Source organism: Sarcophilus harrisii, chromosome 6, assembly GCF_902635505.1.
Source record: "Sarcophilus harrisii chromosome 6, mSarHar1.11, whole genome shotgun sequence".
Lineage (NCBI taxonomy): Eukaryota > Metazoa > Chordata > Mammalia > Dasyuromorphia > Dasyuridae > Sarcophilus > Sarcophilus harrisii.
The window spans coordinates 116,051,681-116,078,466 of NC_045431.1; the positions used below are offsets into that span (position 1 = coordinate 116,051,681).

A 26,786-nucleotide genomic window follows, 5' to 3' on the forward strand; every position below is an offset into this window, starting at 1 on the left:
TCTATCTGGTTGTGTTGTCTCCATCTAATTGTCTATTAGGTGCATTTTCTTTGTGCGTCACAGTTTTTCAGATGGGAGAGAAATTTCTCAATTACAAAAAACAATAAAAACTATGTGCAACTTGAGAATAATAAGTCATCGAGGAAGTAGATTCATTGTTTTCTTATAAGAGTAGATTTCTCCCTTTCTCTGGTATTAACTTTGCTGGTATATAGGTTCATGACTTATTCTAGCCACATTTGATCTCTCAGTACTGTGGGGAATGGGAGTAAATGACCTTCTCCTCTTGAAGGTGTAACCTTACTGTCTCATAGTAATTTACAACACTCTGAATTTCTCCTACAACTTCTCTGTGGTGCTTTGAAAGTGCTTTGCTTATAAGGGGCAAAAGAGACATTATCTTCTTTTTCCCCCAGGCCACCATGGCAGCCATTGTAAATGTGGTGATTGCTCCCCAGAAAAGAGCCATGTTCTCTTTTCTACTCTTTGCAGTTATTCTGTTTCTTCTTTTGCCACATTTCCTGTAGCTTATGTAGCAGATAGATTTCTCATGTCTTTCTGGAAGGATTTCATTAATGCAAGTATTTTGGGAATATATTTCATACTTTAAAAAAATCTCTTTGGCAAATTCTTATTATAAATCATTACACTATATGATATCTTTATATTAAATGTACATTAGAACAAGTGAAGTATTAGTCATTAATTTTTGCAGCTTCCTTTTGAGGTTGGTAGTTGCTATGTTTTTGACAAACCTAAGACAGGTTAGATTGATGACACATTTTTTTTTTTTTTTTTTTTTTTTTTAGAAAACCAAAAAGCTAAACATATAAAATATGTTTGAACACACTCGTATTAGTTATCAATTATAAAAACTATCTCTCAGTAAGGGATATTTCTAAAGATGGCAGTTTTGATCTTTATAAACATGAATATTCGTTTTCTCCTGTAATGAGAAAGGATCCAAAACTAATGAAATCATGCTTCACACATCTGAAAATCTGTAGTGGGTGAAGGCCATATGTTAGACAGGCCTAGTAATGAGAGAAGGCTTTGAATATCTCTGAGTAATTTTGTATGAGACTCTTGTAAAAGTTAAATAGAGGTTAGGATGAAGGCTTCTCTTCCAGTAATTTCGACTAAAGGAAGGTGCTGTGCTGAGGAATCAATCAGAAATGAATAATGAAATGTTCACATCAATCCAGTGGTAGACAGGGAAGCAGAGAAGATTAGCTAGTAGGAAGTATTACATGATGAAATTTCCTAATAAGTCAGCAGGTACATATGCAGCATCTTGAATCACTAATAGTTGCAATGCAATAGCTTTTCTAACTCTCAAATAATATAACTCTCAGGCATAGAGTGAAGCTGGGATAAAGGAGGGAAGTGGATTTGAATTCTTGAGTTAAAGCTTTTAAAATAGATACACAGGTAGTATTAATATTCCCTACTACTATTGTAGTAGGGAAACCCAAAGTATATTTGGAAGCCAACTTTAGTCATGTAGATGATTAACAATTATTAAAAATTGTTTCTAATATCTCTTTTTAATCAGATCAAAAGAAATTTTGTTCACTTTTTGGAAACTTCTACCTGAAAGATTTTTTGAAATTTATGAGTTTAAAACCAATCATAATTTTTCAGAGAATCCAAATGCTAGTAAGTTTTAGACTCCGTTGTTTTAGCTCTGTTGTCATTTGTCTGTTTTTAGTTCCCGGTTGTCATCAAAGGAGGCAAACACTGAAGTCTTATGGTAGAAGAGACTATTTTTTTTTTAATGTGATCTCCACTTCATTATTTGATAAGACCTTTGATTTCTTCTGTGAGTGGGATTCCTGTCATGTAGTGGAATGATCACTAGTTTTAGAATTAGAGTATTTGATTGGAATTCTAGCTTTGATAACTACTGCCCGTGTGATCTCATTTAATTTTTTTTTTTTTAATTTAATAGCCTTTTATTTACAGGATATATGCATTGGTAACTTTACAGCATTAACAATTGCCAAACCTCTTGTTCCAATTTTTCACCTCTTACCCCCCCCACCCCCTCCCCCAGATGGCAGGATGACGTGATCTCATTTAAGGCATTTAACCTTTCCTGGCTTCATTGTCTTATTGTATGTTCCCTTCCATTGCTTTTATCGCTAAATGCTATGATATCTCTATCAAGGCAACTTGAAACCCCTCTATGACTCAGCAGACTGTTTTATGTGGGTTGTTTATGGTCAGAACAATCCATTATCTCTTATCTAAGGTTGTTGTTTGTCCTTCATTTTTGAAGGGAACCATGACATCAAGGAGGTGATGCTGTGACATGCAGGTGACTTGGATTTAAGTGAGGGAGGGCTGTGCAAGGTCACCAGCCTCACTTTCCCATCCAGAGCCATCTGGGTCCAGTGGCCAGAGGTAGATCCAAATGACTAGAGATGGCCCTGGATACAGTGGAAGACCTTGGCCTTTTTAAGCTCAGGTTTTCAACAAGTCTCAGTGATTAAGGCTAGGAGACAATTGAGGCATAGAATCTCCTCTTTCACCTAGTTCCCCCCTTTTTCCTCTCTTTCCCCCTTGTCCCCCAAGAAAAATCTAAATAAATGAATGAATCTAGGAAGAGAAGATTAGGTTTTCTGGTCAAAAGAGAAATGACTGCTATTTACCCCATATTGCCATCTGAGCAATCAGGACCCGAACAATGACCAAATGGGGCTTTTGATCTAAGATCTATTGGTGCTCAATTAGAATCAGCTTGGTTTTGCTTTAAGACCAGTTCTGAAATCTAGCCAATACACAGATTTTTGTTGATGAATCCATTCTTAACTTAGCTAGGCTAGTTCTCAGAAGGAAGGCACAAGGTCTTTTTTTCCCCTTGTCTTAAAACACTTCCCAGTTGGGTTAAGACCAGACATTTTGCTTTGCTGAAGTATCTTTGAGAACCCAGTAAGAGCATATTTTGGGACCATCTCTGATAATTACGATAAACTGAAGTTTTTTGAAGTAATTAAATAATGGTAATATTCAAATGCATCTGGTTCCCTCTCCTATGAGTAAAATTACTGTATTGTTGTAATGGAAGTAAAAGTCTTTATTCTCAAAGCTCCTTTGCTCTCTAGTCCTCCTCATCCTTGTCCTTCTGAAGCTGACCAGCTGTCACTGCTGACCAGATAATTCAATTTTGTAATCTCTCTTCCGTAATTTTTTTCCTTTCTCTCCTCCTCACTTTGCTCTGTCTCCATCTCTTTCACTTTTTCTTCTTAGCGGTCCCTTTGCCCCCTAAGTCAGAGTAATTTTCAAGGCTCTTTCCTTTTTTCTTTTATTTTCTTTCCCTTTGTGAGCCCCTCCATAGAAAGAATGCTGGACTTGGAGCTGAATTTTGGATTTGGATGCCAACTTTGTCCTTTACTACCTGTATGGTTTTGGGCAAGTCTCTTATTAACGTCTCAGGATCCTAGTTTCCATATCTATTAGGGCATTGGACAGGTGAATAGGACAGGTCCTGCCTTCCTAGTCTATTTCATACTGCTTACGTCATACTGTCTGCCTTCACATACTCTCTCCCATCCACACTGAGATAATTTCCTGGTTTTTTGGTCTCTCCTCGAAGCACTTTTTCCTGACATGACCTGGGTCCCTGAAATGTATACATCCTCTAACATCTTCCTATTGCAATCATTGCCTTACATAAAATACTAAGTCCAACGTTACTCTTTTTCCAATGAACCTGCTCATTCCTTTGTTTCCCCTTCCTTAATTTTTTTGACTTTCCTATGTCCTCAGTATATTATATATATATATTTCGTTTTCTTTCAGGAATTAAAATTCATTTCTACATAAGTAATTATAAAACAATTCATTTGTAATATTTTTGATATCTTGTGTACTGTGCTTCACATAGTAGGTTTGAATTTTTTTTTTTTTTTTTACTCACAATTCACTCCTTAGGCTTTTCTTTTTCTTTCAGGAATTAAAATTCGTTTCTACATAAGTAATTAGAAAACAATTCATTTGTAATATTTTTGAAAACAATTAGGAATATATAAAACTTTTCGGGCTTTCATTTTGTCTTAGTACATTAATAATATCCTAGTACCTTGATGGATTTGATGTACCCCAAAGTGTCCAAATTACATACAGCAAGTAGTTTCCTCACTTAAAAGAACCAGGTTCATTATCTCATTAATCTTCGAGACATTTCTGTAAAGCAGTTTAGAGAGCAAATGGTATTATCCTATTTTAACAGCTGGTATGCACATATGTTATATCTGTACATTACACAATTTCAGCATTTTTTCTTTTCCTTTTTATGAAAGATGAGGGATTGAAATGTTTTGTTTATTAAAACTGTTTCTGTCTCATCCTGGGTCAATACTCTAAGATTTGACCTTGAAAATTATAGTTGCTTAAAATGATAGGTTTATTGGCATTTTTGTGGAATTTTTCTATATTTGGAGGCAAGAGCTTAACATCAGTTATGAAGTGTTTTTCTAAGATTTTGACTTTACTATTGGAAATGGGAAATAATCATTTTGAGGTAAAGCTTAAAGATGGAATCTTTTAAAATTAATTAATATGCCTCAGTTTCTTTATTTGCAAGCAAACATAGAAGGGACTTTAGGGATCTAGTGCAATCCTTTCATTTTACAAATGAAGCTTATAATAAAGGATTTATCTAATGTCTCATAAATAAAAGTAAATAGTAGTATTCACCACACTTGGGTTTGTTGACTCTATCTTTAGTTTTCTGTCCACCTTAAGGAACTCTAAATTCCCTTCCAGCTCCATATCCTACAATGATATAACAATTATTTTAAAATAATAGAAAGAGCTCGGCTTTGTGTTTGGAGTCTAGAAATATGTGAGTTTGAAATTCACCTCTCATCTTAGCCATATGACCATGGAGAACTCATTGAACATTGTTTTTGCCTCTATAAAACAGAAATACATTTGGAGTATGTCACTTGGGAAGTCTACCAAATATTGTGATTGGGAAGATCAAATGAGATAAAACATGTAAAACTTTGTAAATCTGTCTCATGTACCTAGATATTTATGCATATGTGTGTATGTATGTGTATATGTATGTGTGTGTGTGTGTGTCTGTGTGTGTGTGTGTGAACTTTGTTCACCTGATGAAAATTGCTGTTCTCAATGCTTCTTTTTTTAGAGCTGCTCAAATATTTTTCCTAATACATGGAATTCTTATTGCTGATGCAAAAAATTCCATATTCCTTTGCCCAGGATTAGAGACTCTCCACAGTCTTTTATCATCCTGCTTTTTTAGCTTGGCTTAATACTGTTTCTTTCTATGTGTATTGCATTTCAGCTAACTAAATTGAACTATTCCCTGTCAATGAACATGAAGTCCCTGGTGCCTCAAATATCCTCCTTTTCCCACTTTGCCTGTCAGATCTCTTATTCCTCCTTGAAAGCTGGCCCATGTCCAAAATTCATATGTCACATCCTTCAAATTTGTTGATAATAATCTTTCATGGTTCTCAACACCAGTGGTTCAGTCAGAAACAGAAATGAATTAATGTTAAAGATGTGAAAGAAGAGGTATTGCCACTTGCTTTGCTGCCATGATTCTAAGGACCTTGGGACTTTTCCATCTGACTTTTATCTGAAAACTTCCATCTGCATTGTCTTCCTTCTTCCCCATTAGAATGCAAGCCCCTTGAGGGCAGAGACTATCTTACTTTGCTATTTTATTAGTTCCTGTTCATTCATTTTTTCAGTTGTATCAAACTCTATATGATCTTATTTGGAGTTTCCTTAGCTCAGGTACTAGAATGGTTTGCCATTTCCTTCTCTAAATCATCGAAGATGACGACGTGAGGCAGATGGGGTTAAAGGACCTGCCCAGGGTCACAGAGATAGTAAGTTCCGAGGCCAGATTTGAACTCAGAAAGATGAGTCTTCCTGACTCCAACCCTGGCACTTTATCCACTGTGCTAGCTGACTGCCCTATTAATGTCTCAAGCATTTAATACAGTGCTTTGCAATGATAATGATGATGCTAGTGATAATATTAATTAGTTACTATTTAAATAACAGTCTGCAATCTCTTTAGATGCTGCTTTATGCAATCCTCAAAACAATCTGTGAGGTAGATGCTATTGTTGTGCTCAGTTTTCAAATGAGGAAACTGAGTCTTAAAGAGTTGGTTAGAAAATGTGTGAGGGAGAATTGCATTTAGGTCTTTCTGATTTCATACCCAGTGCTCTATCCAGTATGCCACATAGCCATGTATATATATGTGCCTAATAAATTCTCCTCTATCCTCTCTTTACTCCTCCCTCCCTCCATCCTTTTTTCCCTCTTTTCCTCCCTTCTTCCCTCCCTCCCTCCCTTCCCTTCCCTTCCCTTTTTCTTCTTTCCCTTGGATTTTTTGAAGTGATTTATTTCATAACTCAGTAACTGATTGCCCTGCCTTTAGGTATATTTTTCTATAGAAAGAGCCTTCAGGGTCCCTTATCATGGCATTGGAAGCAATGATAGTGAAATGTATGTTCTGACAAATCTGATGAAGCTAGAGAGCTTACAATCTCTGACAAAGTGAGTTCCCACACTGATAAAATGACAGATCTTTGAAATATTGAAATGGGAAGCATTGTATATTATAGTTAACTTTGTATGTCTTTGATTGTCTTTGATTTTATTAGACTTAAAGTTCTCTGAGGACAGGGACTGTGTCTGATCTAAACTTTGTATCTCCCCAGCACATAACATTGGGTTCTGTGTGCACCCACCCTAAATGCTTAAAAGTTGTTCACTGAATTGAATGAATCTCTTGATGGAGATTTTGTTTTGTAAATCCTTTAAAAAAAAAAAAAAAAAAAAAGTCCTTTTGCAGCAGCTAGGTGGCTAGATAGAGTGGATAGAGTACCAGTCCTCAGGAGTGAGTTCAAATCTGCCCTCAGACACTTCATACTTCCTAGCTGTGTAACCCTGGACAAGTCCCTTAACCCCAGTTGCCGGGGGGAGGGGAGGAGGAAGATAGTTCTTTTCTTTTTTTAATTCAATAAGCTAACCTAGCTTGTGTAATATAATATAAGCAATTCATTTTAGTTTTCTCTGGAGTTTTTCCTCTAGATTCCTAGTCTAGTTTTTGTGACTCTTCCCTCCCCCAGATACCCTTAATTAGCCCAAGGGATGCCATGTATTTCTGTTATTGTGTTTCAAGTTGTTTTTGAAGGAAAGATAGGCAAGTTTTGTTAAAATAGCATCAAAAAGACTGATAATGCATTTGAAATTTTAATAAAAGGGAAATTTTAGAAGAGAGATTTGAGACTCCTGAATTCTGTTTTTTCTTTCCATTGGTAAAGAGAGGCACCCATCAGAGCTATTTTATTTTTAATTCTCTTTATGGCTATGAGCATTGTGCAGCTAGCAAAATATAAAATTGGGGTTTCAATGTTAAATTTAAAACATGATGAAATCCTCTTATTTCAGGCTGGCTTCAAGTTCCTTTTTGGGATAACCCTCCTCTTTCCACCCCCATTTCTCAACTTCTTAATGGAGAAAAGCCAGGTTGGGGGTGGGGAGTAGAATTGAGATCCTAGGAGAGTTAGGCCTCTGTAATATCCTAGTGGAATCCTGGAAGCATTATAAAGTGCTGTATTAAAAAGAACAAATTATAATTAAATGTTTCTTAATTGATACAACATATGTATTGATCCTTTCAACTACATTATTTAAACATGGCCTTTCAGAAAAGGCCATTGAATATTAGACAATGCTGGCATCTTTCCAATATATACATACAGCCCATGTGGGGTCAACTTTCAGAAGTAATAGAAAACAAAAGGAATGTGTTTTGAATACTGGTGCTTTAGTTCTCGAGGATAATTCTGCAGTGCAATTTTCTAAACACAAAGACTATAGTATTTATAGAATGTCACTTGGATACTGTTAACTTTCTTTGAGGTTAGCTGAAACAACCAATTTTACTTATTTCCTTTCTTTTTTTAAGAAGAAAATCAAAGACAAATTTTCTATTATAACTTAAGATAACAAAACAGTAGGAGAACCTTAGAAATCGCCTAGTCCCAACTTTCTCATTTTATGGGAGGGAAAAGTGGTCAACTGGCTTACAGTCAGTCACGTAGTGTGTGAAGGACAGAGCCTAGATGATAGAAGTGAAATGGAACTCATGTTAGTGGACAAATTGAAAGTGAGGGGACAACAGGGAAAGAGTGTAGGACAAAATTCTGTGATATACACACAATTAGGTTGTATAGTATGGGGAATGAAGCAGTAACAGAGACTGAGAAAGAGATGTCAGATGGAAAAGAAATGGGAGGAGAAATGTTCAGGAGTAGAAGGTGATCACCAGTGTTAGATTCAACAGAGAGGTCAAGAAGGTTGAAGATTGGGAAAAAGACATCAAATTTAGCAATTAACAGATAATTAATAACTTTGGAGAGAACAGTTATGGTGAGAATGCAGGGTTAAAGAAATGAGGGAGAGGGGGGAAATGGAGACTATAAGTTCCTCTTTCCCTCCAGAAGTTGGGTTAAAAAAGGAAGGCAAAGTGGAAAATGATTGTCTGAGGGGTTACTGGGGTCATGTGAGGGTTTTTTATGGTTTGGGGAGATCCAGACATCTTTTTTTCAGGTAATGGGGATTGGTTGAGATTGATGAAGTTTAGAAGGAGAGAGAGGATAATTTGGGGGGGCAGTCTATCAAAGTACACAGGAAAGGATAGGAATCTGGGGGCATGTTGGACCTCTTTATCAGAAATTATAAGGAGGATGAGAGAATAGGTGGTTTTGAGATGAAGAGAAGACAAAACTCAGGTGATTGAGCCTTATTTTCTCTCTAATCAATCAACAAACATTTTAAAAGTACCTTCTCTGTGGCAAGCACTGTGTTAAGAGCTGGGAAGCAAAGTATGGGGTGAGATCTTCTGAGAATGTAGATGATATTCTGGGAAGCTTGAGGAGAGAAGACAAAAAGTTTAGAATGGCTGCTTTAGTGGAGAGTATGATAGAGAATCAAGTGAAATGAAATAAAAAAAATTACTTTGTGTCCTGCAGCGTCAGCCCAGTTAAGATTAAATAATATAAATTTGTAGTGAACTCATTTAGTTCAATGACTTCCTCCAACACTGTTCAGCAACATAAGAGAAAGGTGGAGGAGGTGCATGATGGGAATAGTTCAAGGCCAAAATTGGACAATATTTGAGCAGCAATGGAACAAGGGGCATAGAATTAGACATTAAAAAGCAGTTCAAAGTACTTGTTGTTCAGTCATGTCTGACTTCATGATCATATTCATAAGAACTCGTGGATCGTGAATTCCCATGAGGCATGGGATGTTTGCACATTATTCAATGTGTTACTACTACTCCTATAGTGTAGACAACATTCAAATCATTTTGCCTTATAATAGTGATCTCCTTGTTTCCTTGGCAATGGTATTGAAGTGTTTTCCATTTCTTCAACAGATAAAACTGAGACAAACAAGTGAAGTGATTTTAAATCCAGGGTTATACAGTGTATCTGAAGCCAGATTTGAACACAGGAAAATGGGTCTTCTTGACTCCACGTCTGGAGCTATATCACCTAGTTTTTTTGAAGTGTTAAGATTAAATTAATTGTAGAGTCAAGTTGGGGAAGAGAAGAAATAAAGCTAGAACAGGATAACGGGATGGACAGTTCTAAGGGTTTTAGGACCCTGGAAGTCATGTTGAGAATGAAGAATAAACTTAAGAGGAATGAGGCATAGGAAGAGATGGAGCGATAAAAGGTTATGATCAAAAAAAAAATTCAGAATTATGAAAGTAGAATACTTATGGATTGTGGAAGAAGAACAAAGGTATGACTGTCCCTGTGGGTGGCTCTGTGGTGGAAGGAGGTAGGGGGTCATGGAAATTGAGCATACACTGCAGATTTGATGAAAAAGTAAATTAATCCAAATGAGGTCATTTAAAAAATTCATAGTGGTTATATCTATTCTTTCAGATAGGAAGAAAAATAGGCAAGCTTGAGATTAGTTCTAAACTGGGATACATTTCCCCAGTCTAATGTTTGTTGTTCACTGTGAGCTCTGATAATTCATTCCTATATTTAAACTTCACATTTATAAGAACTCGTGGAATAGTGAATTCCCATGAGGCATGGGGATGTTTACACATTTTTCATTGTGTTACTACTACTACTGTAGTATAGACAACATTCAAATCATTTTACCTTACAATAGAGTGGTCTCTTTGTGTTGTCACATCTTAATACCTTCATAATAATGTACTTTCTTTAAGTATTTACTTTTAATAAATAATCTTCATAGATCATTCAGCAAATGTATCCATTTGGTAGAGATAAAGAACATTGTTTTGGGAAATCTTTTTCAAAGGTACTTTTGAGAGCCCTGTTTTGTAATTCCTGTTTGAATTGTGCAAAATATTTCATAAAATGTAAACATCCCTTACTGAGATTCTTATAGTCCGTGGTGTTTAAGAGTCTAGTGGAGTGTTTCTGCTGATCTGCCCCAAATCCTCAAAGAGAGTAATTTTTGGGACAAGGTCCCACTTAGAACCTAGCCTGAACTAAATAATTTATCTTAAGTAATTTTGGATATGAATTGAAATTGACTTTAATAAATTAAGTGGCAGAATAGCTAAGTTATGCCTATTCAGAATTGAAGCTATGTAATTATATTGTCTGAAAACCACAGGTGCTCTTTGCTCAGCCGCAGGATTGTCCACACTTCTGAGATCATCTGCAGTGATGCTGTCTGCAAAGGCTCAATCCTGTGCAAAGTTGCAAATTCTAGTTGCACAGGATCTTCTTGTCTCTAGCCTTATTTTTGGACATTGGATAACCATACTCATCCTATATCTGGGTAATTTAAAAAAATTTTATATGCATTGATTTTATAATGAAAAAGAATGCTTACTGTTTTAAAGAAGATTCCCTTTTCTTTTCTTTAATATGAGAGAACATGTAATGGACTTAACCAGGTTAAGAAGTCTGTCCCAGTAAAACAGTGGGCTTGGACCCTAGAAAACCACTTGTGTGCACAGAACAGTAATCTAGACCTGAAAAAGGCTTTCTAGCATAAAGTCAGTTTAGTGTTGAGATTTGATCTACTTCTGCTTTGTGCCCGTTGAAGACAGGTTGGGTCTGGCCTAACCTATCCCAAAACGAAGCATTAAAGCATGCCATATTCTTCACACTAGTTCTAAAGAGTATTCATTGTCAAAATTGGCTACAGTGCTTAAATATTCAATTTATTTACTTAAAATGCCTCATAGATAATGAAATACCAAATAAAATGAAAGTTTCCTATAAATTGATTTGTTATGTTATTTTAAACTTAAATGACAAGTTATGTCATAGTTTATCCAGTAAGAGTCAGTCAACGAGCATTCATTAAGCATCTGCTGTGTTGCCAGCACTAATAACACAGAGAAAGAGAAAAGGCAGCCTCTGGCCATGAGAAGGACACGATCCAGTATGTATGTGGGGAACAAGAAGAGAGGGAACAATGTATAAACAACTATATTCAAATGAGATATTTACAGAATAAGTGAGGCATGGTCTCAGAGAAAAAACAAAGGTTAAGAAGAACTGGGAAAGACTTGTTTCAGAATGTAGCAAAGGAAAATAAGCATATAGAAATTGAGAGCTATAGTAGAATGAGATTTATGATGTGGATTTCTGGCACTATCAGCATTATTTGCTTTCCTTTGCTTCATAACCATAAATTTTAAAATATTGCTGTGCTTCCTTTGAGAGAAAAAGAGACAGAGAGAGAGACACAGAGAAGGAGAGAAAGAAAGACAGAGAGAATGTGTGTATGTGTGTTGAAGAGGTTTAAGTAGCTTATATAGAAATAAATAATTTCTAGTTGAATACTGTAGGCATTACCAAAGAATGTTTGCTTAAGTGAGAATATATTTTTGCTTGGCAGGAGTTTATAGACCCATTCATGCCTCTTACTTTAGTAGTTGAGGGCCTAACCTCTTTTGATAGAGTATTGCTGAGAAATCATCACCAACACATTTGTGTTTGCCTTTGTTCAGACCAATACCATTTTTCTAGAAGCCAGATTGGTTCCAAGAGTGACAACCAGCCCAAATACTGCAGAATCTATATTAATCCAAAAGATTCTAAAGATTCTTAACTTTCTTTTGTGTTCTGGACCTCATCTGGTAATCTAGGGAAGTTTATGATCCCATCTTAGAACAATGATTTCAAGAATTTTAAAGAAAATAAATTATATAGAAACAGAAATACTTTTTAAATAATATAGTCAAAGATCTCAAATTAAGAATCTCTTCTCCTAGTTGAAGATTTATCCTTTTGGGCATCTGCATAAAACTCATTCTATTATTTTAGCCCTTGGACAGTCCTCAGAACCCTAATGAATTATTTTGTACTTATTTCTTTTTTTTTTTTTTTAATTTTTTTTTTAATTTAATAGCCTTTTATTTACAGGATATATGCATGGGTAACTTTACAGCATTAACGATTGCCAAACCTCTTGTTCCATTTTTTAACCTCTTACCCCCCACCCCCTCCCCCAGATGGCAGGATGACCAGTAGATGTTAATGTACTTATTTCTTTTGCTGATTTTTCCTTTATCTTCAACCTTTGCATCCTTCTTAAAGTAAAAAAATCATGCCTGATTTGGTTTACAGTAAAGTTGCTCTGAGGGTGGTGGGAAAAGAGGAGATTGCTCCCATGGATCCCAATCTCCTTTTGTTTTTTCCTTAATTATGGCCCATTTCAGCAGTTCTCCCTTCTAAACTGATATACTTGCACATCTTTCTTTTTCCTCCCCTTCTTTCTTTCTCTTTTAAGCTTCTCCCCAAATCTCTTTCCTTTACTTCTGAACTTTGTAAGAGTTGTAACAACTTTGGGTTTTTCCTCCTTTTTATAGCACTGTATTGTCATTCTTGATCTCTCTGCTTCTAAAGAAGAGGTTCTTGGATCAGGTCAATTAGCTATATTCTCTGTCCTTGTAGTTCGGTGAATTGTATAATTATTTCTATTTGCAATACCAAGAAAAGAATTTAAATACTCAAGAACAGTAGCCATTGAAACACTAGAATAATTATTATATATTCTTTTCACCTGTTTTATACTATATGCATATTCAGTATAATAGTCTAAAAGACATCATTTAGGGACCTTTACACTCTTAATAATGTCTTTGGTTCCCATGTTTAGTTATCAACTTCATGCCCATGATTTACATATACATGCAATACATATATTTATGTATGTGTTATGGTGTATATACATATATATATTTACATACAAATTTGTATTTATGCTGACAAACACACATATGATGTGAACTCTGAAACCAGTTATTTTCTTCCCTTATCAGAAAATGCTAAAAAGATCCCATTCGGCTATTATCAGATATAATCAGTTTATCCAGACTATCTTATTACCATAATTAAGATAGTCATAATGTGAACTTTATCAACTATCTTTGCACACAAAAAAGAAGCTAGTTCTCCAAGACTGCCATGGTAGCATCTTTAAAACAGTCCCAACATTTCAATATATATCCTTGTCATTCTCAAGATCCCACCTTTATTTTTCCTTCTTCTCTCTAAACTATAAAAGTCATTTTCCCCAAAAGCATGTTGCAGAATCATCTTTGGATTTTGTTGTGACCTTTTCTTGTGAATAAAAACAAAGAGAAATGCCATTGTGATTTTTGTCACATGAACTTTACCTTTTAAATCAGGAATCGCTCTCTTGACTCTGACTCACTCTCTCTCTCTCTCTCTCTCTCTCTCCTTTTCACACTTACACACATATATTTGTATATATATTTATCCTATCATCCATTTATTATCTATCTGTAATTCCAAGAGAGAACTAGGGAGACGAATGTGGATCAAAGAATAGTATTTTCACCTTTTTCATTATTGTTTGCTTGTTGTTTTTTTCCTTTCTTTTCTTTTCCTTTTTTTTCTGATATTTTTGCACAACATGACAGGATATGGAAATATGTTTAGAAGATTTGAACATGTTTAATTTGTATTGCTTGCTGTTTTGGGGAAGTGGAAAAGAGGAGGAGAGAGAAAAATCTGGAACTCAGCATTTTGCAAAGGTGAATATTGAAAACTACCTTTGCATGTTTTTGAAAAAATAAAATAATATTAAAATACCAGCCTAAGAGTTATCCAGCTTTGCTTAAAGACTTACAAAGAGAAGAAATCCATTATCTTTCAAGGCAATCCATTCCACTTTTTAGTTTAATACTAGTAAAACATTAGTAATTCATTTTGGTTTTGGTTTTGTCCTTTTGCTCTTAGCTTCTTCTGTTGAACTTGTGTTGAATTCTACGCTGTAACTAGAATTATGAAATTTTGGAGCTTGAAGAAGCATTTGGGATGAACTGATTTCAATTCAACAAATATTTTTAAATGTGTTTTTATGTTCTGTTATAAATGCTGGGTATCAAAAGACAGAAGATTTATTCCAATGAGAGCTCATTTTATTGATGAGGGAATAGAGTCTGAGAAGCTGTGACTTTGCTAAAGTAACATAGCTACTTAATGGAAGAGCAGGAATTAAAACCAGATCTTTTCATTTTAAAGATCAGTGTACTTTTCTCTACACAGTACTGCTTTCCCAAATATTCTAACTGGGTATTGTAGATCTACATTTAGAAGAGTCACAATTATAGTTCATTAAAGTCACTTGAAACTCTCCTCGCTAGTGGGAATGTTGGCAACATCATTAAATCATTTAGATTTTAACCCAATAAGTATGTTTCCACAATCATGGCTTGTATACAGTGGTTTGCTATAAAGTTTTTTACTTTCTGCTAATTATTATTAATGTTTCTTTAAAGATCTGTGATTTCATCAACACGATCAGTCTGTGATTTTATTCAATATCTCTGTTTATTTTTGAGTCTTCCTGAATTTCTGTGACCAAAAAAAAATTATCACCATGTTCCTAGAGATAGAGGTTATTCCTCTAATGCAGGTTTAGCATTTGTGAGGTTCAGGATACCAGTAGTACTAGGAAACAAGGAAACATTATTATTGAAGGAACATATTTATAATAAAGAGGAACAGTTAGGGAGGATGAAAACAAAACAAGTTTCAGGTGGAATGAGGTACCCCAAACCAGATGAATATGGCAGACTTTTATGGATCTCATATTGGAGTTGAACAGGATTATTCATGGGGGAGGGGAGCAAGGAACTTAGAGCTGGGGACTGGTGCTGATTCATAGTATTTGCTGAGTTGGATGGTTGGGGGTATGTGTAAGGATAGGTATGGGGGTAGGTATAGAGGAACTCTCCTGGGAAATTCACTACTAATTGGTATTCAGATTCCCTGCTTCTATTACTGCTACACTCCAATCTTTTTTGCTTGGTAGAGCAAGGAAGTTGCTACAGTTATTACATCCTCCTATGAAAGATATACATCCTGGGGTTGGGGCTTTTAAACTTGAATAGGTCCTGCTATAGATTTGTGCTATAATAAATAAGTCCCGGCTTCATAAACCTAAGGTTAACTTCTATGGCCTGATGAAACAGAGTAAGTGTAATTCAGAAGGTGTAGGGCATTTAATCTTGCAAAAAAATTTTTAAATAGGATAGACACTGAGAAGAATGGAAAAACCAATAGATTTGGAGTCTATGAGTTTGAATTCATACCTATATATTTTGGGACAAGTCACTTAATCCCTCTGGGCCTTAGTTCCATATCTTTAAAATGGGAAAGGGGGCTTGGACTAGATGACCCTGAAGGATCCTTCCTTCCTGAAGTCATATTCCTCTGAAATAATTTATTTGCTGCCACCATTGTTATATTAGGCAAGTTGTCTCAGAGATCCACACTTGGTAGCATGATTTTACCACTTCTTATGTGAGAAAACAATACCTCACTGGCCTCCCTTTGCTATCCCCTGAGTCTTTTGTATCATAATTCCCAAGGAACAGCGTAACATTTAATGAAAAGCCTTTGGGACTATTTTAATTGGTTGTTGTCATAATAGTGTTTTCCCTTAGCAGTTTGGTTATGGGCTGGATTCATTTTGAAGTAGCTTTCCAGTTTCAGATTATGTCAGTTGGTATTCCGATTAGTTCTTTATGTTCCTCAGATATTTAGAGCTAGAAGCCACCTTTAAGTAATAGCCCTTTATTTTGGAAAGGATGCCAGGACCACTAGCAGCTTTTCCCAGCTGGGCTTTGAATCTTGTTTTTTAATTTGAAATCTAGTGTGCTATTCATCAAGCTCTGCTGCTTTTCCATTTTTTTCCTACTCTATTAAGGAGGATTAATTTCATGATTTACTTGTTCAGTTGTTTCAGTTGTGTCTGACTCTTCATGACCCTATTTGGGGTTTTCTTGTCAGAGATACTGGAGTAGTTTCCATTTCCTTCTCCAGCTTATTTTACAGATGAGGAACCTGAGGCAAACAGGGTTTAGTGACTTGTCCAAGGTCACATAGCTAGTAAGTATTCAGTTACATTTGATCTCAAGTCTTCCTGACTTCAGGACTGCCACTCCATGCACCGCACTGTCTTATCACCATGTATCCTTTCTCAAATCCCTAGGAAGACACTAGTCACTCTCTGAGTCAGTAAATATTTATTAAGCACCTACTGTGGTGCTAAACCCTAGAGACACGGAGACCTAAAAATCAATATAAATGCAAGTTAAATTTTGGTGAAGAGGGGTAGACACTGTGAACATCAGTAGTGGACATACATGCAGATGTCTCAAGCAAAATTCTGTAGAAATCATAAAATTCTAGAGGTGGAAATGAGAGAAATGGGAATCCATTCCAGGGATGGGGAATGACACAGATTGCCAAGTATTCTTCAGTTTAACAGATTTTCTGCATCTCCCCCTGTCCAAATACCACCAAAAATACCTGTCATCTTTTGTCTGCCAACCTTTCCGAGCTCATTTAGGCTGGTTTTTGAATGACACACATGCTCTATAAAATCAGGGTATACTTTGGAATTCTTTTATACTTCACAGGGCTCTTGCTTTGCTGATACTGTTTTGAGAAAAGTAAAGTTACCTCCTTAACCCATTGAGGTGGTAGAAGAAGACTTTAGTGGAGGTACTGTTTATTTCCTTATTGGGAAAAGTAGTGGGGAAGGAAGATGGTTTATGAAAATATCATACATTCAAATAATTTCTAATAATTTAGTTGTTTTTCATGGTGAAATAATTTTTGTAATTGTTTGAGTATGCCAATATCAACCAATTGTGACAAGAATCAGAACAAATAAATGAAATACACTCATAGAACTCTTGATTTTAGTTTGCTTAGCCATTCATTCTACTAGCTCAGAAAACAATTTGCATAACTCAGAACTTTGCTTATTGACAGCATACTGTTTGTAAGCAGAATTGGAGTTCCCAAGCTATATGTTTCATCTTAGCTGTTTTACATAGAAAATAATTGTCATTAATATTGCATAAATTTATTTTATAACTGCTGTGTGTGAGACATCAAAGCCCCAGTAGGTCTAACATCTGAATGTCTGTTCAAGGACCTAGAATTATTTTTGTGTTTGTTTGTTTATTTCAGGCCTTTTGTGTGAGCATTTTAAAATTATTTTAATTACACTTTTAAAATTAATAGTCATTTTCTACTATCCCTTCAGAAAAAAAGTAAATCAAAGCAAAATCATTGTAACAAATATGCATAGTCAAGCAAAACAAATTCCCATTTTGACCATGTCCAAAAATGGATGTTTCTGCATATTTAGAGTTTAAAATATATTTGTACTTATGGTACATAGGCACATATAAATACATTTATTCTTTGTAGACATGTGTATTTCTCCAAATATGTATTTATCTGTTTATATCTACATAAATGCAGATATCTTTACAACTCAATATGTAAAAACACACATCTTTTTTGTTCTGCTCTGTTCTAGTCCATCATTTTGAATTTCTGTTTTGGTAGCTGCTCCTAGGATATCCATATTCCTTAAATCTTCTACCTCTGCCAGCCAGTAATCTTGAGCTTGTCTCTGTTAGTATTTCTGCTGTACCCGTGCCATTCCAGATTGCTAGCTCTCCTTTGCATTTCCTCCATAATTGTTGGTTTTCATAGCTGCTTAAAGGAAGGACTTAGACTTTTTTGAATCCTTGTATTTCTGTTTCCAGTCCCTATCAAAACATCAGTTTAAGTTGTAAATCTTGCTTAAATACTGATATTCCCTTCAGTGTGACTCTAGTTTTTATAGCCATAGATATGCTCAACTTTTATGTACCTCAGTTTTCATATCTGTAAAATGGGGATTATAATAATACCTTCCTCACAGGGATGTTTTGAAGATCAAATCTTTAAAGAAAATCAAACTTTAAAGCATTTTTAAATGCTATTTATGGTTGTTGATTAGTTGATTGACTTACTGGTGCTTGGTTGTAGTATTCCTGTTGTGACTCCTCCCTTTCCCTCAATCAGCTACTTCCATGTTTACCTGTGCTGGCCTTGACTTCCTTGAGCTGACCTTTCTACCTGCTTCTACTTCTTCTGACCTCATTTTGTGCAGTACTGAAATGGATGAGACAGCTTTATTATTTTTTCTAGGTTTCAGATATTTGGTAGAATTTTCATGGCTATTCTGTGTTTCTGTAACATTGCTTACTTTATTGGCTCCCTGACTTTTACTTTTTACACCACATTTATGTCTAGATAAGCACTCTCTCTTCCATCTCTTTCCCTACACCCACACTATATATAGGGAAGAACTATCTGCCATAGGTGACTATCTTATATTTTCTACACTCTCTACTCACAGTCTTTACCTCTCTACCAAGAGGAGAAAAATGTGCAGAAGGATGGAGATTAAGCTCCAGAATATTTTCATTTGAATGGTATTGTGTTATTGTAGGGTTTGTGGACCCTCTAAAAAATTACTGCTCTAATGTCTCAATGTAGTATGGATGGGACTGGGGATTCTGGAAGATTATGCCTGTGCCCACAAGCACTGGGACTCTATCAGAGTCTGTTTTCTGAAGACCATTTTACATAAATATGAAGCAGCATATCATCAGTAGTCTGGCCACCTGGTGAAGAAACATTTTCAGTTTCAGCAATCTGTGAAGCATAGAAAAATAAAAAAAATAATTCTTGGTCAGTTAGTCAGTGTGGCTCCTTTCCTATGATATTACAATTTGGGGAGGGGAAGGATTGGAGAAAATGCTAAAAATCAATTTTTTTAACTGTTAACACTAAATGTAAGATCCTTGTCCAGTGATAACAAATAGACATATTGCTCTTGGAGATAAAATATATTCATCTTTATACTCTTGTTAAAAAAACTTTGATATTAGGAAAAATTAAAAGAAAAAAGGGACCCCAGAAGTTGACAAGAATAGATAGTGTCATGGAAACAATGAGTATGAGCTTAAACAGAATTAGGAAAGATAAAGAAGGATAGAAGGACCTGGTATTCTGTAGTTCATAAGAGTCAGAAAGAATTGAATACGATTGAATGACTGAACAGCAACAAACAATCTGAGACAGATAGTTTAGATGGATAGGAAAGGGCTTATTATAGTTGAGAAGGAAGAGGATTGCTTTTGAGAAGCATTTTTACTGACCTCAAGTATTCCATAACAGCAAAGGTCTATCTTTCCAGTACAATTACTTTGCTGGTTTTATGTGTTGACTTATATCTAGAACATCAATACCCTCAAAGAACTAAAAATGGGCATTGCACAAAGACAGTTGGGAACTTCAAAGAACAGGTATAAAGAACGTCTTTTTTTTTTTTTATGACACTCTATCATTTCATTTTTTTATTTCTTTCTTTGCCCCCAATTGATATATTGAATATATGATAGAAATATATAACAATTTATATAGACACAGACCATCTCTTAAATAAGATTTTTAAAAATATAATGATTTTCTATAGTAAAATCTTTGATCAAAAACGAATATGAACTGGTCACATAGCTGACGAAAAGCCCTGAAATCCATGGAATTTTTTTTTCCCCAATTTCATATGTCAGAGGAATAATACTGACAATGATAGTTAACACCGATAGAGAACAAACAATAGTTTGTGAAGCATTTTATATACTTCATCTCATTTAATCCTCTCCTCAATGACTGATGAATACAGATGGCTGTCATCATTCTCATTTTATAAATGAGAGAAACTGGTCCTCAGAGAAGCTTCAATGACTTGTGAAAGTGTCACACCTACTTGTGAGGGTTTGAGATAGGACTCAAACTCAAAGGGATTGATCGATTCCCTAACTTTAAGATCAGCATTCTGGTAACTCTATGTTAAAGTAAAATTCATCAAAGATTCTACCATAGACAGTAGTACAGTGTACAGAAATCTTAAGGAAAGGAAAAAGGAATAAATATTTAAGTTCCTACTTTGTGCCAGGCACTATGTTAAGTATTTTACAAATATCTTATTTAATTTTGGGGAGGATATAGGCACACAGGATGAGATGTTCTATTGTTGGAAAGATCTGTATGTGAAATAATGGATTCTTTGAAATATATACAGTTTTTTTGAGGAAAAGATAACTACTACTCATAGGTTGAATATCATTAGTATTCTTCTACCAATACTAACAAGAGTGGTTTTAGTATAAATGAAATTAAAATTAATTTTGTTTTGAGACAGGTTGGGGAATTTCATTAGTGCTCCATGATATAATTGGGTGTTGTCATCACGGTCCCAGTGGTTCATGTCATCTAGTGTATTTTAGGGTAGGTTAATAGTGGGGAGGCGGAAGGACAGCTAAAATATCTTTTATCTCATATTTTATTTGTTTCTTTTCCCTTCTCAGTGAAAGTGTAGTATATTAAGTATGGGTTATAAGACTTGCTAGCTAATGTACTTAGAATAAGACTCTGAGGATGTTTTGGAATATTTAAACTGCTTGTCTTGACAGTGTTTCATTGCAACTGTTCATTATGAAGTCTGTCATTTGGTGCCATACATGAATTGAGACAATCAGCAAAAATCCTTCTCAGAGGAAATACTTAGAGTATAGAGAAAGACATGTTTAACTAAGTTAAATGGGTTGCTGCTTTCAATTTACAAGATAATAAGAAAAACAAAAGAAATAATAAAACATACTAGAGCCAGAAGTTTGGAATATATCCAATATAATTGAAAAAAGAAAAATCTGGCTTATAAGTATGTGCCTAATATGAGTGAGAAATCCCAGAGTTCATGAAAGTAAAAAGAATTTAGACGATAAGAGTACAGATCCGTTCTTAATTCCCTAAAGGCTCAATCAACTAACCAACATTATATTAAATACAATTGATCTTCATTACTTGAGAATTCTACATTTGTGAATTTGCCTTTTAACTACAATTTATTTGCAATCTCAAATCAATACTCCCAGTGCTTTCTGGGTCATTCATGAAGAAATTAAAAGATTTGAGTCACTTAACAGCTGCAGTCAAGCAAGGTGATGATCTACCTTCTTGTTTAAGTTCTCATACTGTAAACAGGTATCCTTTTCATAATCTATTTAGTGTCAAGGTTTTGTTTTGTTTTGTTTTCACTTTGTTAGTGATTTTGCTATTTAAAATGGCCCTCAAGTATAGTTCTATCGTATTTTCTAGTATTCCTAAGCTGGAAGAAATCATGATGTGCCTAAAGAGAAATACACGTTTGATAAGCTTTGTTTGGGCCAGAGTTTTAGTGCTATTGGTCATGACTTCTTTGTTAACAAAGCAATAATATGGTACATCCAGAAAAAGGAAGAGGAAGATTGGTGAATTCACCAATCTGTACCTGAAGCCACTCAGGAAAATGCTAAAATTAATACTAGAACAAGAGAATGGCTGAGACCTAATTCTGCATTTCTTTCAGGAACAATAGTCTATCCAGCATTCACTAATTAAGTGTTTTCTGCGACTCTCAAAAGTGTTGTCTTTGCCCATTAGATTGTAAGCTTCTTAAGACAGGGACTTTTTCTTACTTGCGTCAACCAACATTTTGCACAATGTCTTGCTCATGGTAGGTGCTTAATAAATTGAATTGAATTGAATGAGAAAGAACTAACTGTACATGCTATATTCTAGGCGCTATGTTAGTTCTTGCTTATGGACAAAAGTGAGATATTCCTTTCCTTCAAAGACCCCATATGATACAAAAGTGGATGGGAAACTAGTGGAGATGAGTGAAAATAAAGTAGCTGATGTAGTTGTTTGACAAAATTAATTTTTACCAAAAGTTATAAAGCCTTTTAACAATTGCCTTTGCAGAAACTACACAGATAGAAGATCCCAGAAAACAATGGAGGAGAGAGCAAGAGAGAATGCTAAAAGACTACCTTATGGTAGCCCAAGATGCTCTCAGCACACAGAAGGAATTGTACCATGTGAAAGAGAAAAGGCTTGCTTTGGCTCTCGATGAATACATGCGATTAAATGATGCTTATAAGGAGAAGTCCAGTTCCCGCACAAGCTGTAAGTATACAGTCTAATTTGATTATTCAGGAGCTTTTACTCCAAATAAAAAAGAAACTTGCCTACTTAAGTTTCTTCAGGATCTCAGGTAGAGTTTTTATTTCCTACTGCAAGTAGGAAAGACACACAGGAGAGGAAAATGTGCCCTAGGTTTCTCATTAATCTTCTCTGGCACCAGCACTAGTTCTTGATATTTTAGGTCAGAATTTTCTGTTTTATAGATCATATGTGCCATTTCTGACTTCATCCTCTTACTTTTCTTGACTGTCATTTGGGACATTTCTCTGCTAATTAGTTTCTCTGCAAAAAGAGAGGCAAAACAAAAGAGAGTTTTACTTATTCATGGCAACAACTCTAGCAAACTCACACACACCCCTACACAAAGAGCTTATAGAGTTAGGTGTTGTTGAAATTATTGATCATAGTGAGACTTTTGTTTCCCCCAAAGATTTTATTTACCTTGTTCTTATTACTTATTTTGTATAGACCCTAGAGCAGAGGATCTTAGCTTTTTGAATGAACTGTATCAATTTGGCCAGTCCAGTGAAATAATATTTTTAAGTGGATAGTATTCTATTTTATCCATTTAAAAGCAAGATTTACAAAGCAGGACAATTAAAGTAACTTTTTTTTTTAAGTTTACAGACTCCAGGTTAAGAACCTTTGATCTCGAGTTTTAAAAGTATTTTAGGCATAGATGGATGTTAGAATACTTTATTAAAAAAGAAAACTACTTGGAATTCAGGTTGTATTCTCTTAGATGAACAGGAGTCAGTGAAAATGGAAAATTTATGACTTCATAGTAATATCCCTTTTGTCCTTTTATGACAAATTTCATTCTTTTAATTAAAGGGTAATTAAATTATGGTTGGATCATGATTTTTCATATTTATTTTCTGAGTAAGGAATGGAAAAAGGAAATTAATAGGCATATTACTTAAAGTCACTTTCTAGGACCATAGTTTCATTAGGAGAGTGGGGGGATGGGATGGGTTGGGAGGATGCTGAGGAGGAGAGAGCATACTACTTTTATAGATGCAGACCATGCTTATATGATTTTATGAGTCACTGTGACCAAATAATTCCTCCCATCCCACCCTTGGTATTTCTCCAGATTCAGCTAGGGTGGTCCTCAGATGAAACAAACTATAGACCAGTTCTCTGAGACCTTCTTAGCTGCATAGAGTATTAACTTCAGTGGAATACATGTAAAAAGTAATTATCACTTCTATCCCATGGTGAGGTATCAGATAGGTATCCCTGTTGGAGGTGTAAAATAGATGGATCATAGAAATGATTATGGAATTTAAAAGTTAATTTTTTTCTTTCAAAAGTATTTTCAGGATCTTCATCCAGCACTAAATATGACCCTGATATTCTGAAGGCAGAGATCTCCACTACACGGTTAAGGGTAAGAATATTTCATATTGCTTATTCATATCATAGAATATTAAATGCTGAAAGGGACATCATCTCAGTTCCAAAGTAGGAATCTCCACCATATTATCTCTCAGAGATCCTGCTGTATCTGTCTACATTTAATGACAAGGCACTTACTACCTTATAAAACAGATCATTTAAGCTTGGGACAGTTTTAATTAATTTAGCTCTTTTTTATATTAAGCTAAAATTTACCTTTTTGTAACAGTTATCATTGATTAGTCTTCGCACTTCTTTTTGAAGCTACACAGAAACAGCCCTCTTCCATATTGGAGCCATTGTGTGTCACTTCTTCAACTCCCCCACACCTATTTTCTCTGAGCTGTGAATGTCCAGCTCACTATGCTATTAGACCTTCAAACTATTCTGGTTGCCTTCATCCAATTTCAGTTTGCCTGATTTCCTACTAAAATATGGCAACCAGATCTTAACATAGGATTCCAGATGTCTGAATAATGCAATGTCTGTAGTAAAGTGACTGCCTCCTTTCATCTTGCCACTATACTTCTGTTAAAAACGAGGCTGCATATGACAGACTCATTGCATGTGGCTCATATTGAGCTTATGATCAACAAAATCCTTAACTAGGTCTTTAAAAAAAAAAATCCAAAACATGAACATTAATGAAGTATATATCTCCTATTCTTGCATTTTTTTATTATTTGCTTTTTTTTAATCATGAAGAGTATTTCTTGTTATTTTCCCTTGATAATAAAGGCAGGACTTGTGCTCCCAAAAGCACCTCATTATGGATTCATAGAATTTGTAGCTGGTAGGAGCTTTAATGACCATCTAGTCACCATCTTCATTTTAAAGAAAAGGAAACAGAGGTCCTAAGAGATTAGGTGATTTCCCCCATTGTGAATGCCCACAATGGCATTCACTAGTCTTGTGAATGCCCTTGTTAATGCCCATTCAGCATTCACTACAGCCAGTCTCTCCTCATTCCCAGGCCCTCAGAGAAATCTCTGGTCACTGTCTTTTGCAGTGCTTATTACCACTTTTACCAAGCTTACCTCTCTGTCTGAGATCTTTAGAGATCTCTGGCCATCACTTCATGGAGTGAAGGTTTAAATGTATGATAGAGCAATGTAGGACCTTTTATTCACGTGTTCACATCCTGCCCCTAGCTGACCTCCTGCTGATTCCTAGTGAGCTCCTGATAAACCCCTGGTCAAAGAGACCTACTTCCTCCTCCCCACAGCTTAAATAAGGTCTATGAGGTCACATGCACAGTCAATCAGAGAAGGAGATGCCTCCCGTTAATGATGAGAATTTCAATGTGACCAGAACTCTCCACCCATGAAACAGTCCCTGCTGGTTCACAGAAAACCACTTCCTGGTATCTCAGGCTTCAAAGCCTCTTTACTTCCTGTTGTACTGTACCTGACTCTTCCTCTGACCCTTACACTCCATGTCTGGACTCCTGGTTTTTATCTGCACTTTACCATTATAGGATCATTCCTTGGTTAACCTTCTGTGGAATCCATTCTCATCAGCTGACAACACCTTCTCAAAGTGTGACTTCCAGTTTTTCCCATTCCTTTCTACTACAGATAAAGAGAATAGTATTCTGCCTTGATTTTCAGCAATTTCTTTTGGGAACACAGGGCACTCATTCTTCCTGAAACTCTAGAGTCATTAAAAACTCATGTTGTTTTAATTGTTGTTTCACTGATTTCGTGTCCAGCTTTTTGTGACCCCATTTGGGATGTGGTTTGCCATTTCCTTCTCCAGCTCATTTTACAGATGAGAAAACTGAAGCAAAGTAGGTAAAGTGATGTGCCAGGGTCACACAGCTAGTAAATTTGAGCCTTGGACTTCCTGACTCCAGGCCCAGTGCTCTATCCATTGCACTATTTAGCTGGTCATGCAAAGAACCAGCTGATGAAGTCTAAAGATCCTTCTGGTGGGGCTTTTTCAGAATACAAAGGCCAACCTAAGCATCCTAGCTCCTGACTCCCATGGAGTTTCATGCTTTGATTGCCTTCATTAGTTAGGAAAAGGGAGAGGTGGCAATAGCAGTCAACACATTATGGGTATTGAATCCTTTTCTAATGCTGATTATTACAAATCAATATTATTTCCAGGACTGGATGGATTAGGCACTGTAGGAGGGAAGAAAAACTAGCTAGTTAGTATTGTGTCCCCAATTAGTCCTCAAAGACTAAAATGCTCTCTTGTCATCTTCCTCTTGAACTCTTCTTGGGGGTCTGTACTCTGTTTTGGGAATCTCTCATAGTCACTGGTTAGCAGACGAAGCTCCAATTTAATGATATCTCTCTTTCCCCTTAAGCCTGAGACACCTCTGTTGGGAAGCTGTAGTGAATAGAGCACTGGGCTTGGAATCAAGTAAGATTAAGTTCCATTTCAGATATTTACTAATTTTGGAGAAATTAGCCTCAGTTTCCTCAGCTGTAAAATGGATCGTAATATCCAAATAGATCATAATAATACTTACCTCCTTGGGTTGTTAAAAGAATTAAATGGGATATTTGTAAAGTGCTTAGCACAATGCCTGGCACATAGTAGGCACTTAATAAATGTGTATTCTTTTCCTCCCCCCAAATCTCCCTCAGGTGTAAAGTCCTTAGCTACCAATGGTATAGAACAACTATGTCAAACTCAAATAGAAATGAAGGCCACCAGTCCCCATATAAGGATCCCAGTGGGACAACTTTAGCTTCTGATGGGCTCTAATTTTTTTGAAATTACTTTAAATTTTTTTTTTCCTAAATGTATTTTATTTTTCGCAACATAATCACTACCCCTTCTCATATATAATTATACTTTCCCTTAGAAATATAAAGTTCAGTAAGACCTTTCAGCACAGAAATCATCAGGACCAGAAAGGATGTTGTAGTAGAGAGGAAACCATCTAGTTCAACTGCCTTGGTTTTTTTTTTGTTTGTTTGTTTGTTTGTTTTGGGTTTTTTT

General features: G+C 35.5%; 1 protein-coding gene across 2 annotated transcripts in view; it reads left to right on the plus strand.

The window, feature by feature from the left end:
- WWC2 (WW and C2 domain containing 2) overlaps window positions 1–26,786 on the plus strand; it is a 222,515-nt gene that overhangs the window by 89,784 nt on the left and 105,945 nt on the right. For both annotated transcript variants that reach the window (XM_031941982.1, XM_031941983.1), the window contains exons 3-4: window positions 22,206–22,409; window positions 23,744–23,820. In XM_031941982.1, the coding sequence (XP_031797842.1) occupies window positions 22,206–22,409; window positions 23,744–23,820 (281 nt within the window). The remainder of the gene's footprint in view (window positions 1–22,205; window positions 22,410–23,743; window positions 23,821–26,786) is intronic.